Here is an 18,658-nt window from a genome sequence, read left to right on the forward strand (position 1 = left end):
TAACATGTTTCAAAATTTTTCAACTTAAAGATTCATAAAATTGAAATTTATAATGTTAAATGTATTGGTCAAGATAAAAATCATTTAAATTACTAATATGGTATTTAATACAAATATACTAAATACTACCACCATCACTTGGTTTAAAGCTTTTTTCGGATAAGCTAAAAGTGTTTTGAAGGCATCTTTTAATCAATCCAACAAGCTTTTATCAGGTGCTTTGTGTATGCTGAACAAAGTTTCTTAAACTGGGTTGCAACCTTATGTGGAGTTGTGAAAAATCTAGCAACAGTAAAAGATGTCAAATATTCCACCAATATTTAATTCTTTATGTAAAAATAGACAAGCATATCTATCTCACTTGCCTGCAAATTTAATTTCTAATAAATAGTAAAATTATGTGCATACCAAAGAATTGTTTTAAAATTACTTTCTTTATGATTTATTATCAACAAATGTTTGATATCTATATTTATATGTACCTACCTATTGGGTGAAAAAGAAAAAGTTTAAGAAGCTCTGATGTAGAATATGAGGTAAAATAGAGAAATAAACTTGAGGAAGGGAAACTAATCAAGATAATAAGTGGGTGATTAACATTTAAACTAGGATGGTGACTGTGTGAGTGAAAGTTTTTAAGAACATTGTAGAGGAAATGAATTTGAATATGAAAGGGCTGGATTGTAAAGTTAAATGGAGAAATTATCAGCAGAGAGATTATAATTGAAACCAGGACAACTAATGAGATCTCCAAATGAGATAATGTGGATAGAAAAAAAGAGCTCAGGACAGAGCTCTGTAGAGACATCCATGGTTCTGGCTACAACAGAAATGAACTGGTCAAGGAGACTGAGGAGTTATTAGAAAGAATGGGGGACAAGAAAGACTAGTGGAGAAAGGAAGAAAGGAATTTCTGGTAAAAGAAAGGCTACTGAATGTCAAAAAGGAGGAAGAAAAGGATGGAGAGGAGGAAGAGGCCATTAAATTAAGCAACTGGTTCACTTGGTAACTCTGGAGAAAGTAGCTTTTGTTAAATAAGATTAGAAGCAAGATTGAAGAATATTTAGAAAAGAATGAGAGGAGAACAAGAAGAGGTACTTGTAGGGCAGTTTTTTTCAAGGAGCTTAGCTGAAGGCAAAGACTGACAGCAAGCAAAGATGGTTGGATCAATTGGAAGATTTTTTTGTTTAAGAATGAAGAACATACTATTGTTCTATAAGAAATAAGGAATTCTATAATTCTATAAGAAATATAGGAAGGATACTCTCAAAAAAACTTTGAAATTCCTATACCCTAATACACCCCTAATCCCTATACTAATCATTATTGAAACAATTAGCCTGCTTATTCAACCACTTACCTTAGCAGTAAGACTAACAGCTAATTCACCTAATTGGCTTAGCTGCCTTAGCATTCATCTCCATGAGCTCATGCAAAGTACAATGTATTGCATACAATGTTAACAGCAATATTGTAAGATGATCAGCTGTGAATGACTTTACTATTCTCAGCAATACGATACAAGTCTATGCTGAAGGACTTAATGATAAAAACATTATTCATAACCAGAGAAAGAACTGATGGTATCTGGATACACATTGAGACATACTTAATTTTTTACTTTGTTTTTCTGGGGGGGGGGGGGGTTGTGGGGAAGAGGGAATTTAAGTTTTCTTCCACAACATGACTTCTATGGAAATGTTATGCATAACTTCACAAGTGCCTTCTCAAAGGAGGGGAAAGAAAGGAAGGGAGAAACTCAAAGTTTTAAAAACAAATGTTAAAAATTGTTTTACATGTAACTGGAGAAAACTATTAAATAATTTGGAAAAAAACAAACAAAGAGTGGGGAAGATATATGCCTATTTGTAAACAACAGGGAAGTAGCCAGAAAAGAGAAATGTTGAGTGGTATTGAGAAAATAGAGATAATATCAGAGGCAATTTGTTGTAGAAATCAGAAAGCAATGAAATCAATGGTCTTGGAAAGTGCGTTTCCCCCCCACTTCTACATGGCATCTTCACAAAAATTGGCCATATGTTATGGCATTAAAAATTTCACAAACAAATGCAGAAATTGTACTTTACAGATTATGATGAAGTAAAATCACATTTAATAAAGAGTCTTGGAAATATAGATTAAAAATTGATTTCAAAGCAAATAATCTTATCCAAAGAATGAGTGGATTAATGAACAAATCATAGAAACAATCAATAATTTTATTAAAAAGAATAATAAGACAACATTCCAAAATTTGTAGGATACAACCAGAGTAGTACTGAGGGGAAATTTTTTTCTCTCTAAATGCTTACATCATAAAGAAGAGAAAGAGTAGATAAATGAATTGGATATGCAATTTAAAAAACTACAAACTTTTAAAATCCCTGATTAAACACCAAAATAAGAATTCTGGAAATCTGTAAAGGGTTAGAACTGAGCAGATGCACTTAACTGAGATAACCTATCACTTAAGGCTAATTACCAATTGGACAATGCTCTATTAACATGCTTGGAGGATGACCCTACTCAACTCTGTCCTCAAGGACAGGCAATAGTAGAGAGGAGAAACAGAGACCTCAAGACACTCCTCCAAAAACAAAAGAAAGGGGGAGCCACAGGTAACCCTAGAGAATTTCTAAATCTAGCCCTTTATACTATTAACTTCTTGATCTTTGACAAAGATGCACTGGCTCTGGCAGACAGGTTTTATAACCCACTGGAAGGGCAGTGTCCAGTGCGAGCAGCTCCACTGTCTTTAGATAATCGCCATGTCATGTGGAGAGACCCAAAAAGTATTGAATGGAGGGGACCAAGATAGGTTAACTGCTTGGGGGAGAGGGTTTGCTTGTATCTCTACAGATGGAGAAGGAATCAGATGGGTGCCGATGAGACATATTCCATGTCCATCGGAGAGCAGACCCTTGAAACGAAGGAGAAGACCCAAAAAACATCAGGTGGTTCAGTTGTTGATTGTGCCCACCACTGAAAGAGTCTGGCAGGTATGGTGTTTGACTCATGGACATCAAAAATTGTTGGACTTGAAAATCCTCAGGAATCATTGGATTCTCTGAGACATCATAAACTGTTGTAGGACTTGAAAGCCCTCAGGAATCATTGGATTTTTCTGAGACATGATAAGACTATTGTAGGACTTGAAAGCCCTCAGGAATCACTGGATTCCCTGAGACATAAAACTGTTGCAGGACTTCAAAACCTGTAGGAATCATTGGATTCCCTGACACGTGAAGCAATGGAGAATAGATTGGTTTTGGACTATCTCTTGGTTGCTGAAGAAGGCATATGTGTGACTGATGTTTACATACCCTCCTTCTAAGACTTCTGGAAATCTTTTACAGGACCATATTGATTGATATTGTTTGTTATATCACTACTTGCATGTACAATTCATGTTTGTTATCCTCATCAAGACTGCACTGACTATGGGGAGAGTCATCTGTGCCTGTGCATTATTGCTATGTGCTTGTGTAATACCTCCCATGCTGATGGGTTTGTGCACACCTGTCTCTAATAAGACCCTTCATCCCAGAAACCCGCTAGCAATCCCCACTTCCCTTTAGTGCTTTTCATTTTCCTTCCTGAGATGTCAGGGAGGGTGTAATTATCACCTTTTTAGTGCTTTCATCTCCCTTCCTGAGAAGTCAGGGGGGGGAGGGTGATCACCTCCTTTTTGGGGTTCTCATCTCCCTGAGAAGTCAGGGATGGCGTGACCACCTGTGTTCTAAAACAAAAGAAAGTGAGAGATGTAAAGGGCTAGAATTGAGCAGATGCACTTAACTGAGATAACCTATCACTTAAGGCTAATTACCAATTGGACAATTCTCTATTAACATGCTTGGAGGATGACCCTACTCAACTCTGTGCTGGCTGGATCTGTGGGTGTGGACAAAGAAGGGGAAGAGAGATCAGAGGGTAGAAGAGGACAAGCAGGATCATTCTTTGGCAGTAGAGAGAGAAAAAGGAGGTGTGGAGATTCCTATATCTAATCCCCTGACAGCGACCCCAAAAGACCATACAGACTTTTGCTTATCCTGACTCTGGCTGATTCTAAGATATCCAGGGTACTTATGTGGGCACAACAGAAATCAAAGGTGAGATTTAAAAAATTCAAAATAAAATAATTTAAGCTAATAAATAAAACTCAGATCCAGTTTTATAAGAAAACCCCCCAATAAAACAAACCATTGATAGTGACATTATTAAAAATGAAAAATGTGACACAAAAACAAGTATTAGGAACTATTTTGGCCAATTAATGTAATGCTGGAGAAACTGAGGCAAGATGGAATTGTTTTTGTTGTTGTTGTTTTTAATATTTTATTTGGGTTTCTGAGAGGGAGAGAGCAGTATCCATTCTGCTTCCAGGACTGAAATGGACTTTCATCTCAAAGAATCCAAAATGAAATGTGAGATTCCAAGGATTTTTATATTGTGGTTCTAAGATCAGGGGAAGCAAAGGCAAGGGGTGGAGTATGAGCATTGGTGAGCACGGGGATTTCCAGAAATGGACCATTAATCCCATTCTGACAGGGTGTGGGGTGAGGACCATACATGTTAACTTAGGAGGATTTAGGAGCCTAGAATAGCCAGTCCTAAATTATATCAGTCCTAATGGTCAGGAAGGAGTGGGGGTTGCCACCAGAGGGATTGAGGCAGAAAAATTTAAGGAAATGAGACAAAACAATTAAAGAAACTGAGGTAGAGCAATTTAGGGAAACTGTGGCACAACATCACATGCCAACTAAACTGAGAATCTAAATGAATATTTACAACAATATGAATTGACCAGATTATCAGTTGAGGAAATAGAACACAAATCATTCTATCTTAGAAAAAGAAATTGACCAAGCCATAAAGGAACCCCTTTAAAAAAAAATCCCCAGGGTCAGATGGATTTATAAATGAATTCTAAACATTTAAAGAATACTTATATCCAAAACTACATTATTTGAAAAAAAAAGAGGTAAAAAAGGATTTCTACCAAATTCCTTTTATGATACAAAAATGGAATTAATACCTAAATTGAGGGCAGGAGAAAAAAAAAGTGCAGATCAATTCTCCTTTTGAATGTTGATGTAAAAATTTAAAAAAAAAAAGCTAGCAAAGAGATTACAGAAATATATCATGATATACATATATATACATATATATACATATATATATATATATATATAATGAGCAGATGGGATTTATACTAGGAATGAAAAACTACTTCAACACTAGAAAAACTGTAAGCATAACTGTCAATAACAAAAACAATAAAAATACAATTATCTCTATAAAAGAAGAAAAAGCCTCTGACAATACAATACTCTTTCCTATTAAAAACATTAGAAAATATAGAAATAAATGGAGTTTCCTTAAAATAGTAAGTAGCAACTAACTAAAACAAAGAGCAAGCATTATTTCTGACTTTGATTTTGAACTAGAAACCTTTCCAATAATATCAGGGATCAAATAAGGATATCTATTATCACCATTATTATTTAATATTTTACCAGAAATGTTAGTTACAGCAACAAGACAATAAAAAAGAACTAAAAGAAATTGAAGACTTAAGAATAAGCAATGAAGAAACAAAATTATTACTCTTTGCAGATGATATGACAGTATACTTAGACAACCCTAGAGAATGAATGAAAAAACTTGAAACAAATTTTAGCAAAGTTGCAGGACATAAAACAACTCATATAAATGATTGGCATTTCTATGTATCATCAACAAAGCTTGGCAGCAAGGGACAGAAAAAGAAATCCCATTAAAAAGGACTGTAGAGAATAAAAAGTTCTTTGGCATCTACTTGCTAAGACAATCTCAAGACTATATGGACACAATTACAAAACACTTCTCATACAAGTTAAATCATCTAACCAATTGGAAAAATATTAATTGCTCATGACTATAATAGAGCCATTATAACAAAACTGACAATTCTTTCCAAACTAATTTGCTATATAAATCTATATAAATCAAACTACCAAAGAATTATTTTATAGAGCTAGAAAAAATAATAACAAAACTATCTTGAGAAACAACACATAAAGAATATAAAGATATTAATGAAAAATATGAAAGATGATAGTCTAGCAGTACCTAATCTCAAACTGTATTACAGTAATCATCAAAACAATCTAGTAATAGGTAAGAAATAGTGATAGATCAGTGAACAGATTAGGTACATGATACTAGTATTAAATGACCATAGATATTGACTGTTTGATAAACTCAACGGTCTAAGCTTTGGGGGAGGGGAGAGAATTCTTCATCTGACAAAAATTTTGAGAAAAACTACAAAGTAGTTTGGCAGAACTGCAACTGGACTATAAATTTATAAATGAATTTTACCAAATATCTAAAGAATAATTAATTCTAATATTATACAGACTGTTAAAAAAATGAAGAAGCCCTATTATATTCCTTCTACAACACAAATACGGTTTTGATACTTACACTACAAATCAAAAAACAGAAAAAGATAAACATAGAACAATTTCTCTAATGAAAATAGATGCAAAAATTTTAAGTAAAATATTTACAAGGTGATTACAACAACATACCACAAAATTCACATACTTTGGCTGGGATTTAAACCAAAAACACATAACTGAAAGAACATAATATTGTTTCAATATTAAGGAAACTATAATTATAATTGAGCATATCAATAATAACAAAAATCCTGATTGTCTCAATAATGCAGATAAAAACTTTTTTCAAAATACAATGTCCATGCCGATTAAAGACACGAGAAACAAAGGAATTTAAACTTTTTTTAAAAAAAGATTAGTATCTACCTAAAACCAAGAGCAAACATTATAATGTAGTGGAAATAGTCTAGAAACCTTTCTGAATAAAATAAAAATGAAGTAAGAATATCACCATTATTGTTCAACATCATCTTAGAAATGCTGGCTATGGAAAAGACAAAAAAAAAAAGAAGTGAAGGAAGGAGCATAGATATAGAAATAGAATTAATAGCTTTTTAATAGATGCTACACTTCCAGAACCATTGAGAAAGCATCTGAAAAACTAGTTTAAACAATAACTCTAGCAAAATTGCAGGATATAAAATAAACTCACACAAATCATCAGCATTTCTATGTTACCAATAAAATCATCAGTGTGATAGATTAGGTATACAATATAGAGAAGTAAATAAATACAGTGGACTAATAATGTTAGATAAACCCAAAGATCCTGGAATTCATTATTTGACAAAACAAAAACAAAAACAAAAACAAAAACAAAAACAAAAACAAAAAAACAAACCCTGAGAAAACTGGAAAGCAGTCTGGCAAAAACTAAGCATAGGCTGACATTTCACAAACTATGCAAATGAAAGCTCAAAATGGATACATGATTTCAAAACATAAAGGGTAATATAAGCAAATAAGGGGAGCATGGATAAATGTGTCAGATTTATGGACTAGGAAAAATTCATAACTGTACAAGAGACAGTGGGGATAGAAGACAAAATGAGGGATTTTTCATGATGTTTTTATGGAATGAAGCAATATAAGAGAGAAAAGTTTGAAAATAAGTGAGAATGGGGATGATAGATAGGGCAAACTATTGGGAGAGATGAGATAAATTGAGATTGCTTAAACAAGTGGTTGGATTAGCCTTGACAAGGATAAAAATCACTTATTCAAGTAAAATAAGGATAAATGAGAAGACAGGAGCAGAAGGCAAATAAAAAAGGGAAGTGAAAGGAGATAAGGAAGAGGAGAGAAGAAGCTCATTACATATATTCTCAATTTTTTTATGTAAATAGGAGTCAAGGTTCTTAGTTGGGGGAAAGCCATGAGTCATTTGAAGATGAATGAAAAGGTTTGGAAGAGCCTGTAATAACAGGCATTGTTTTAGTAGTGAAGCACAATGGAAAAGAGGAATCAAGAGGGCAAGCTACAAAAGAGAGTAACAAAAAGTACTTAAAGGGGATAGCCTAGAATGTATTGGATACCCTAGAATTTTGATTGCATGAGCAATACAGAGAAAGAAGAGAAACTAGATAATTATAAGGATCATGAATCAGAGAATGAAAGCCTAGAAATAGACAGAAAGAGATGGTGGCTAATGAAGAGGGTTTTTGGAAAAGGTTGCAAAATTAAAGAAAAAAAAAAAACAACCACTAAGGAATAGGGCTAGTTGAAGGGAAACAAAGAAAGGGGGAATTGAGTTAACCAACTAAAAAAAGAGGGGAAAAAGAATTATTTAAATAGGAAAAAAATCAAGAGAAAAGAAGGAACCAATAATAACTATAAAGGGAAGGAACTGAGAAAACAAAAGTAATAGAAAAATAACTTCAAATATATAAAATACCTTACCTATCAAAAGACTAAATAGGTAAATTAAATAATCCAATCTCCAAAAAAGGAAAACAAATCTAGCAGTAAATTAACCATTAATGGGGGTGGGGGGAGAACCATCTTTGAATCCTGAAGAATTGAGAATTCTATCATATTTTAAAAAAATAATTCATATCCATAATTTACAGATTATCCTCAAAAACGGAAAAAAAAAACCCAACAACTCCACACCCTTATGAAACAAATAGTTTTAAGACCTAAAATTAAACAGAAAGAAAACTATAGGCCATTATCTTTCATTAATATCAACTCAAAAACTCTAAATATAATCCTATTACAAGATATGCCACTAGATATAGACTAGATATAGTGACATATCTCTAAAAAAAAAGTTTCATATGAATCAAGAATTGTTCAATATTAGGAAAATAAGCAGGCCCAGAAGCTGCAGACTGCATAAGAATTAAGCCTTGGCAGCGGCAGCCAGAACAGTGGGAGCTGGCAAGATAGGTTCTATTTTGGACTACATCTTAGAACAAGAGGACTAAGACTAGGGCTACCACAGCAAATCTTCTCTAAATATCTGCAGGGCTGGGCCCTGGGGCCATTTGTTCTCAATCAGTATAAAACCCAGTGCCACACCAACTTTCCTTTTGGAACCTGAGTTCAGCAAAATCTCCAAAAAAAGAAAAGAAAAGAAAAGAAAAGAAAAGAAAAGAAATCAGTATGTGGAATGGATGGGAATAAATGGGAATATAAGGATTCCTATTTCATTTTCAATGCTGAATTGATTAGGGAAAGAAACCTTCTTACTGGCATATTTCTTACCAACTTTTAAAGAATGGTTACAAAAACCTCTTGGACTAAATGTGAATTATGTCTAAAACATGTGTAAATGCTAGTGATCTATCTCCTGTTATAAAATAATTTTTTTCTAGGTGGAGCCAAGATGGCAGAGAGTAAATAGGACTTTCCTGCCTTCCCTCAGAATCAACACTAGATCAAGTCTCTGAATAGATTTTGGAGTGACAGAACCCACAAATATTTGGAGTATAACAAATTTCTAGCAAAAGATATTTTGGAAGGACTTGAGGAAAGATCTGTCTCAATTGGACAGGGGGGAGGCAGTATAACACAAGTCCAGGGAAGGGATGGATGCCCAGGGCAGAGAGGCCTCATGGAAATAATCTGCCAAAATATAGCAGTGTTGGCTACTCTGTCCTGGTTCAGAAGGCCAGTATATCAACAGACTAGCTTTGAGATCTTCAACACAACTACAGAAGGCAAATAGTGAGCCCCTGAATCCCACCATAACAAGTGGGACTTGGTCAGGCCCCCACAGTGCAATGGGGAAACCTGCAGCAGCATTGCCCCAGAGCAGTGTGAAGTTCCTGTTGTCCTGTAGAGAAAGCTTGAAACACTCTCCCCTGTGCCCTAGGAACCGACCTCAAACTTTTAAAATGGGCAAAAAGCAAAAAGAACCCTGAACATAGGTAGCTATTATGGAAAAGGGGAAGAACAAAACTCAAATGCTGAGGACATTAAAAGTAAAATTCCTCTAGATGAAACCTCAAAGGGGAATATGAATTGATCTCCAACTCAAAAAGCTTTCTTGAAAGAAAAATGTCTTGATATCCTTAAAGAAAGTAGTATGTCATATTCACAAAAAAAGACGATAAATATTCAGAGCACCTGGTCATAAACATTTTTGCTCAAGAAGTGAATATTGAATTCCTTACAGTATTATGGATACAATGTTATGAGGATGAAGACTGTAATTATAATCTTTGTATCATCCCAATTGGTGGAAGAACAAATGTTCATATGGACTGATATGTCTTGTAGATGAGGAAAGAATAATTACTGCATTGGACATTTCACAAATGACTCAAATTCTCTGGGTTGATAAAAATTGGGGAAAAAAAACTGACTTCTCATGTAGGTGACATAACAGGACAAGAACCCTAGAAACAGCTTAAACAAAGTTATCACAAGGATCTCTAACCAGATTCCTTGGAGTTTAGCACCATGGGAGTATAGGAATCAACTTGAGCAATAGGCATAAGAAAAATCTATGTCAACGAAATTGTTATTTTTGTTTTGTATTAAAACTAATTATTGAATCAAGACCAAAGTTTTTCCCTTTTCTACTTTCTCATCCTCAACCAACTAAGGTGGGAAAACTTGGGCAAAGACTTAAGGAGGTTAAGATATAATTAAAGACAGTTTAAAAAATTCTAAACTTTGGTGAATTAAAAGATTCCTGCTCATTGTGTTTATTTACATAGGTTTGGATTTTCCCTCTTTTCAGACAAGTGATATGGAAATTGTTAAGCCTTTTTAACTAAGACTTAAGAGATTCAAGTCTCCTAACCCCAAACTCTCATTGTAATATAGCCTACTTCTTATTATAATATCCATTCTCTATTATTACTTAACCAATCAGAGTTATTATCATTCTTAGGCACATCCCTTTTTTCAAAAGACTTTATAGGTTACTTAAGATTTGACAGGTTCAATTTCTTAGCTACAAAGGGGATGATGAGCCTATCTTGTTGACTGCCTTCTACAGGTAGTCAGTAAAATTGATTTTAACTTTCCTAGAAATTATTGTGTCTTGGAAATTTTCAATTATCACAGCAATATTAAAGACTTGTCAGCAGTCACCAAAACCATTTGGTATTGGCTAAGAAATAGACTAGTCGATCAGTGGGACAGATTAGATACACAGGACAAAATAGGGTACAATTGTAGTAATCTAGTGTTTGACAAACCCAAAGATACCAACATTAGGGATAAAAATTCATTATTTGGAAAAAACTGTTGGGAAAACTGGAAATTAGTATGGCAGAAATGAGATATGGATCCACACTTAACACCATATACTAAGATAAGATCAAAATGGGTCCATGATTTAGGCATAAAGAATGAGATCATAAATAGATTAGAGGAACAGAGGACAGTCTACCTCTCAGACCTGTGGAGGAGGAAGCAATTTATGACCAGAGGAGAACTAGAGATCATTATCGATCACAAAATAGAAGACTTTGATTACATCAAACTAAAAAGTTTCTGTACAAACAATACTAATGCAAACAAGATTAAAAGGGAAGTAACAAATTGGGAAGACATTTTTACAGTTAAAGGTTCTGATAAAGACCTCATTTCCAAAATATATAGAGAACTGACTCTAATTTATAAGAAATCAAGCCATTCTCCAATTGATAAATGGTCAAAGGATATAACAGACAATTTTCAGATGATGAAATTGAAACTATATCCACTCATATGAAAGAGTGTTCCAAATCACTACTGATCAGAGAAATGCAAATTAAGACAACTCTGAGATACCACTACACACCTGTCAGATTGGCTAAGATAACAGGAACAAATAATGATGAATGTTGGAGGGGATGTGGGAAAACTGGGACACTGATACATTGTTGGTGGAGTTGTGAAAGAATCCAGCCATTCTGGAGAGCAATTTGGAACTATGCCCAAAAAGTTATCAAACTATGCATACCCTTTGATCCAGCATTGCTGCTATTGGGCTTATATCCCAAAGAAATACTAAAGAGGGGAAAGGGACCTGTATGTGCCAAAATGTTTGTGGCAGCTCTTTTTGTTGTAGCTAGAAACTGGAAGTTGAATGGATGTCCATCAATTGGAGAATGGTTGGGTAAATTGTGGTATATGAAGGTTATGGAATATTATTGTTCTATAAGAAGTAACCAGCAGGATGAATTCAGAAAGGCTTGGAGAGACTTGCATGAACTGATGCTGAGTAAAATGAGCAGAACCAGAAGATCACTGTACACTTCAACAACAATACTGTATGAGGATGTATTCTGATGGAAGTGGATATCTTCAACATAAAGAAGATCCAACTCACTTCCAGTTGATCAATGATGGACAGAGGTAGCTACACCCAGAGAAGGAACACTGGGAAGTGAATGTAAACTGTTAGCACTACTGTCTTTCTACCCAGGTTACTTATACCTTCAGAATCCAATTCTTAACGTGCAATAAGAAAATTGGATTTACACACATGTATTGTATCTAGGTTATACTGTAACACATGTAAAATGTATGGGATTGCCTGTCATCTAGGGCAGGGAGTAAAGGGAGGGAGGGGAAAATTTGGAAAAATGAATACAAGGGATAATGTTATTTTAAAAATTACTCATGCATATATACTGTGAAAAAAATTTTATAATTATAAAATTAATAAAAAAATATTAAAGACTTGTTAGCTTATACAAAAATGACAACACCAAGAATCATAACAGAAAAACAGCTGTCAAGGACCTCATGTCAACACACCCTAATATTTAACTCTTGGTGCAGTTACAGAAGCTACATATAAAATCAGACTAGTCCCTGGATTCCAAAAATATAGCTTAATAGGTTTCTTTAATTTTGAGCAAGCCTGCTTAAGAAAAGTGTGGAAGTATAAAAGGATGTGTAGATTAATAGGAATGGGATATAGAGGGAGGGAAAAGGTGGAGAAACAGAATAAGCGAAAGACACTGGAGATGGGAAGGATAGGTTAAGTCAAGAGAAGTCAGCAAAAACAGGAAATTTTTTTTCTTTTGCATTTAAGTTTTACGTAATTAAAAAAAAGTGAATGTAACAAAATTATAAAGATCAAACAGGACAAAAATAAAGAGCTATGAAAGACTACTCTTAACTCAACCCTTTGTGGAAACAGGAGGTCAATAGGTATTTCTCTGCACATCAACAAGATATAGTATTGTTCCATCATCCTTATTAGCCAATTAGCAAATTTTCAGAGAGCTCAGACAAGTAGATGAGAAAAATTTCTAACTAGATTTCTTCAGGCAATAAATTACAATGAAAGAACCAATGTTCTGTTTTATACAAAGTGTTCATAAGAACTTATATTTTTTAAATCCATTTTTGATCATAAGAAGAGAGAAATGTCGACAGGGTCTAGACCTATAATTTGATTGGTAAAGAGAACCCTAAGTTGAGGAAACTCCCTTTACCAACATAACTGGCGACTTTCTAGGTCATCTAGATAAAAGAATTGTCTAGAGCACTGAGACCTTAAGTGCTTGGACAGAGTCACAAAGCCAAGATGTGTCAGAGGTGGGACATAAGCCCAGAATTCCTGGTTTTGAGGCTGGTTCTCCAGCCACTATCCCTGGCTGCATTTTATAATAAAATACATCATTCCTCAAATCATTACTGTCTTTAATCACTGAATTCTCCTCCATGGAAATGGTAGGTGGACTGAAGGGCAGATAGGGATGACTAAGTATCTTTGCATGTAGAAGGAATGGAAAATTATCTCCTCCGGAATTTTTACATTACAACATATGATCCGTGTTTAGCCAACTTGAGCAACACTAAAATCCTGAAAATATTTCATAAGTGCTAGCCTGAATTTAAAGCACAGCCTTCAGGCTAGAAAGAAACACTTTTCAGAACACAAAATCTCCTGCGTTTCTCAGCTGAACTCCTTGAAAAAAGCTGTCTATATAAGCAACTTAGTAATATTTAATAATCTGATACCCACAATTACCAAAGGATATATGCTATCCAATACCTTATAGAGAAAGGTGATTAGCTCTACATATAGACTAAAGAATAAACATTTTGAGAACAGTCAATAGAGGCATTGATTTGGCTAAGTAATGTACAATGTAGAAGAGTTTTCTTTTTTTCAGAAAAAGTTAAGTGAGAGGAAAAGAAAATATATTTTTAATTGAAATACATATATATATATATGTATGTATATATATATATATACATATACATATATATATTGACCAAACTTGGACCTAAGGAAGAGATAATGAAAAGGCATCTCTTTCCCTCTTCTTTATGTAGTAAACAATTGATGTGAAACACTTAATTATTCCAAACTTTAAAAAAATAAAAACATAAAATTTGTTATCAGGAGGGATGGGTCTCTGGTACCACTGGAGGGAAACACTGGGAATTGGAGATGATAAAAAACATATCAATAAAAAAAATTTTTATAAAGAAAAAGTTGTCTGCAGTCAGCATCTTCCATCCTTCTTGCAAACTCTTTAGCTCTCTGTAATCTGGCTTCTGACTTCATCACTCAATCAAAAGCCTGTTTTCTCTAAAATTACCAGTTTCTTAGTGGCCAAACGTGGTAATGTTTTCTTTAGTCCTTGTCTCAGATGGGGAAGGGGGGAGAGCGGGGGAAGAAGAACTCACTGTAATTTCTAAGTCCAGATTCCTTTGGATGGTCTTTGGCAAACATTTTCTGTTCATTTCCACCTGAACCTTTCTTCCTGTCACATTTTTGTATACTAAAAAATTAGGCCTGAGTTCTAGAATCATTGAACTCAAAGCAAATGACAAATGTTCATTTTATTTCCCCCAAAAGTACAGCTTCTGATTTCCAAATTTAATTTGATTTCTAAGTTGGAAGTAAAATAACTCATGAATATTCAGCAAGAGAAATATAAGAATTCCTTATGCATGTGAGTGATTTAGGACCAAGCAAACATAGTATGTGTGAAATATTTTTGGATTCTATAGAAGATTCCAATTCAGACAGAGAATGGACATAGAAGGGCTTCAAAATGCCTTCCAATTCTAAGGTTCTGTGATCTCTGTCCTTCAATTATTTAATCCATTTTGCATATTCTTTCTAGACTACAGTCCTCCATTCTTCAGCTCAAAAGTTGTAATCTCAAGGTTTACAAAAAAGTTCAAATTCCTAAACAATACAACCCCAATTTATCTCATTTCCTACAAACTCTCAAGTATATGCACAATTTGAGTTGGGATTCTGACCTAAGTACCATGTAGTACAATCTTAGTTTAGAGTTGAGGAAACTGAAGGAGAGTAACTTGCATAAATTCACACTAATATTAACAATCAGAAGGGAGACTTAAATCCAGGTCTTTCAATTTTACCAATATCATGAAATATATAACTAACTATTCCTTTTACTATTAGGGAACACGTTAAAACAATGTTTAAATACTTGAGATATTTAAATGTCATTTAAAGTTGAGACTCCTACACTTCTGTACCATACACTTCAATTGTACAGCAGGATTTAAATTCAACATGACCCTGGAGGAGAGAAAATATTCCAGAAAAAGTAAATTTGATAAAATGTGTTTCCCTAAAAGAAACTTTGAAATATCATATGATTTTTCATGTGGTTAAACTCATAATGTACACCAAAATCCACTTCATTGTTGGTTGTTTAAGGTAAAGCTCAAATCTAACTTTGGGGGTTAGTTTGTTTGTTTTTCCCAGACTGCCCCCGACAAAACTGTTCTACCAGACTAAAGTGGATCTGATCCACCAAAGAGAAAACTCTCACCCTGTATACCTTATAATCTCCAAAACTCTCCACTCCCTGTCCTCTACCAATTGAATACTCAATTCCGACTTGTCAGTTTCAGCAGTCTAACCAGAAGTCAGACTAGGAAACTAAGCTATAAAATTTATCTTTTTCTTCCAGCAATTGTTTGTGTGAGGGTCCCTCATGCCCCTCCCGTCAGAGTTAAAACTTTTTGCAATATTGTTTTTGCAATCCTGTAAAATGTGCAAATGCTGCAATGGTAAATATGTATTTCCACACTACAGCGACACATTCATTTTAAAAGTTGTTGACTTTCAATATTTAAACAAAGGTTGCAAGAAGTGGAGGAAAGTGACCCCAGACTGGGGAAGAGCCTTGGAAGTAGAGAAAGACTGGGCTGAGGAAGGGAAAGAGCGCTCCGAGCCCGAGGATAGCGGCATCAGCGCCCCGGACACCGCCCTCACCTCTCAGCGCTCGGAGCAGTCTCTTGGCCCCGGGCACCCGGGGCGGCGGCGGCGGCGGCTGCGGCCCGTCTAGGGGGAGGTGGCGGTGCAGTGACTCTCCCGGACCCGCGGGGGTGGCGCAGATGGGGCCCTGGGTCTCCCTCCTCCTCCGGCGGCCGCTCTGGAGGTTAGTGCCGTGGAAGCCGCCCAGCCCTAGGCCACTGTTGCAAGAAGAGGTGACCACGGAGGAGGCGGCGGACCTCCGGCTGCCGGGACGCCACTCCACGTCCATCTCTACCACCATGCCGCCTTCCTCCCCTTCCACCTCCTCCTCGTCGTCGTCCTCGTCATCCTCCTCCGGCTCGAAGCCCGGATTGTCCCGGCTCCACGCCTGCCTAGAGCACGCCGAGAGGGGCGGAGAGGGCGACGCCGAGGCTCCGGCCGGGGGATCGCGAGCCGCCGCCTGGCGGATTCGCTCCATCTCGATCTCCAGCCCTCGCTGCTCCCGGAGGCCGCCCGGGGACGAGAGGCCCGGGGCCGCGAGGCCGCCGCCGCCGTCCGCGCCGGGGGCTGGCATGGTCAGCCTGCCCCGGGCCGCTGCTGGCTCGCCAGAGCGCGGTGGAGGCAGCGGCTGGCCTCTCCTGGGCGTCCCCGCCTCCAGCTGGGGCTTCACGCGGCTCGGGTTCACCATGGCTGGAGGGCGAGCGGTCACTGCAGCTTGGCGCGCCGGGGCTCGCCTCGCTCCGCTTTGCCAGCTGCAGGAGCCATGTTCCTTTCTTCTCCAGGCCGCCGCAGCCCGCCGCTCCCCGCCCCCGACCACTCCGCATTCCCGCGGCGGGCTCGGCTCCTTTCCCCCGCCCCCGGCCGCCTACGCCCACACCCCCTGGCTCGGTGCTCGGAGCCCCGCCGCGGCCGGGTCGGAGCTGGAGGAGGGGCTGCGCTGCCCGCACGCCCGCCTACCCAACGCAGGGAAGATGTTCATCCCAAAGGATGCTCCGGCCTGTGCTTCGGGGAAGATTGATTGCCAGCAATCAATCTGGCTCAGTCAATAAATATTTATTAAGCGCCAATTTGTGCCAGATACTGTGCTAAGCGCTGAGGATACAGAAAGAGGCAAAAGAAAGGCAGTCCCTTCCTCAAGGAGTTTACTTAATGGGGGAGGTAATGCGCAAACAAATACAGACCCGGCAAGCAATATGCAGGACGAATAGAACACAATTAGCAGGGGGAAGGCACTGAAATCAGGAGGGGTTGGGACTGTGACGAAGCCTGGCAGGTCAGAAGTTAGAGCGGAAAAGGGACGTTCTTCCAAGAAAACGTTCTGACCCGGAACCGAGGAGAACTTAGAGAAGAGTGAGATGGAAGAAGCCTGGAAAGGCCCGAGAGGAATAGATTATGAAGGGCTTTGAATGCCAAACAGAACATTTTGTTTTTTATCCTGGAGGCAACTGGGAACCACTGGAGTTTACTGCGCGTCATGCTTCGATTTAGGAAAATGACTTTAGTGAAATAGAGCTGGGGAAGAGTTGAGGCAGACAGACCCAACAGCAGGCTATTGCAATAGTTCAGGCAGGAGGTGAGGAAGGATCTGCACCAGAATGGGGCAGTGTCAGGATGGAGAGATAGTGCAAAAGTGAAACCACCAAGTCTGGACAGTAGCTTGGGTATTACGGAAAAGAGGACTTGAGATTGTGAGGATCCAGGATGACTCTTGGGTAATGAACCTGCGAAACTGGAAGGATGGCATCATTTACAGTAAGATGTCTACTGGAATTCTTAGGACATTAAGATGTCTGAAAGGCCGTTGAAGGGCAGCTGAGAGCTTATTTGAGAATCATCTGAAGAGGTGGCAATTAAATTCATGGGAGTTGATGAGTTCACCAAGTGAAGTAATCTAGAAAGTTAAGAGAAAAGGTCACCTACAAGTAGAGGATGAGAATCTAAGGAGACTTAAATAGATCATATAGGTAGGAGGAAAACCAGAAGAGTGTGTCACACAAGAGAGCATCAAGGAGAGAGTGAGCAGCAGCATCATAGGTTGCCCAGAAGTGGAAAAGAATGAGGATTAAAAAAAAGTCAATGGATTTGACAATTAGTAGATTATTGATAATATTGATAGTAGATAGAAGCAATTTTAATGGAACGATAAGTTCAGAAGCCAGATTGTGAAGAGGCTAAGAAGAGAATGAGAGGAAAGTGGAGGCACCAATTTTAGACAATTTTTTCAAATTTAGTCACAGTGGGAAGATAGATATAGGACAATACTTAACAGGGATGAAAGAATCAAATGATTTTTTTTTTCAGAATAGGGGAGATGTTTTGTACGGAGTAGGGAATGAGCCAGGAAAGAGGAAGAGATTGAAAGTAAGTGAAATCATGTTCAGTGAATTATTTTCTAAAGTTAACTTTTTTTTTAACCTCTTTTTGCAATTGGCCAATTGTACTTTTACAGGAGTTGGATTTTTTTTTATTTCACCAATTGTATTATTTAAGGATTTGTTCCCTTTTTCCATTTCACCAATTCTATTTTTCATTTTTCTTTTTCCATTTAGCCAAATCTAATTTT

General features: G+C 37.0%; 1 protein-coding gene across 1 annotated transcript in view; it reads right to left on the reverse strand.

Moving 5' to 3' along the window:
* PKD2 (polycystin 2, transient receptor potential cation channel) overlaps window positions 1–16,902 on the reverse strand; it is a 72,379-nt gene extending 55,477 nt beyond the window's left edge. Inside the window, 1 exon segment of the mRNA XM_074275406.1 lies at window positions 16,114–16,902. Coding sequence (XP_074131507.1) covers window positions 16,114–16,783 — 670 coding nt within the window. The 5' untranslated portion in view covers window positions 16,784–16,902.
* Between the last annotated feature and the right edge of the window lie 1,756 nt (window positions 16,903–18,658).

Source organism: Sminthopsis crassicaudata, chromosome 6 (genome assembly GCF_048593235.1).
Source record: "Sminthopsis crassicaudata isolate SCR6 chromosome 6, ASM4859323v1, whole genome shotgun sequence".
Lineage (NCBI taxonomy): Eukaryota > Metazoa > Chordata > Mammalia > Dasyuromorphia > Dasyuridae > Sminthopsis > Sminthopsis crassicaudata.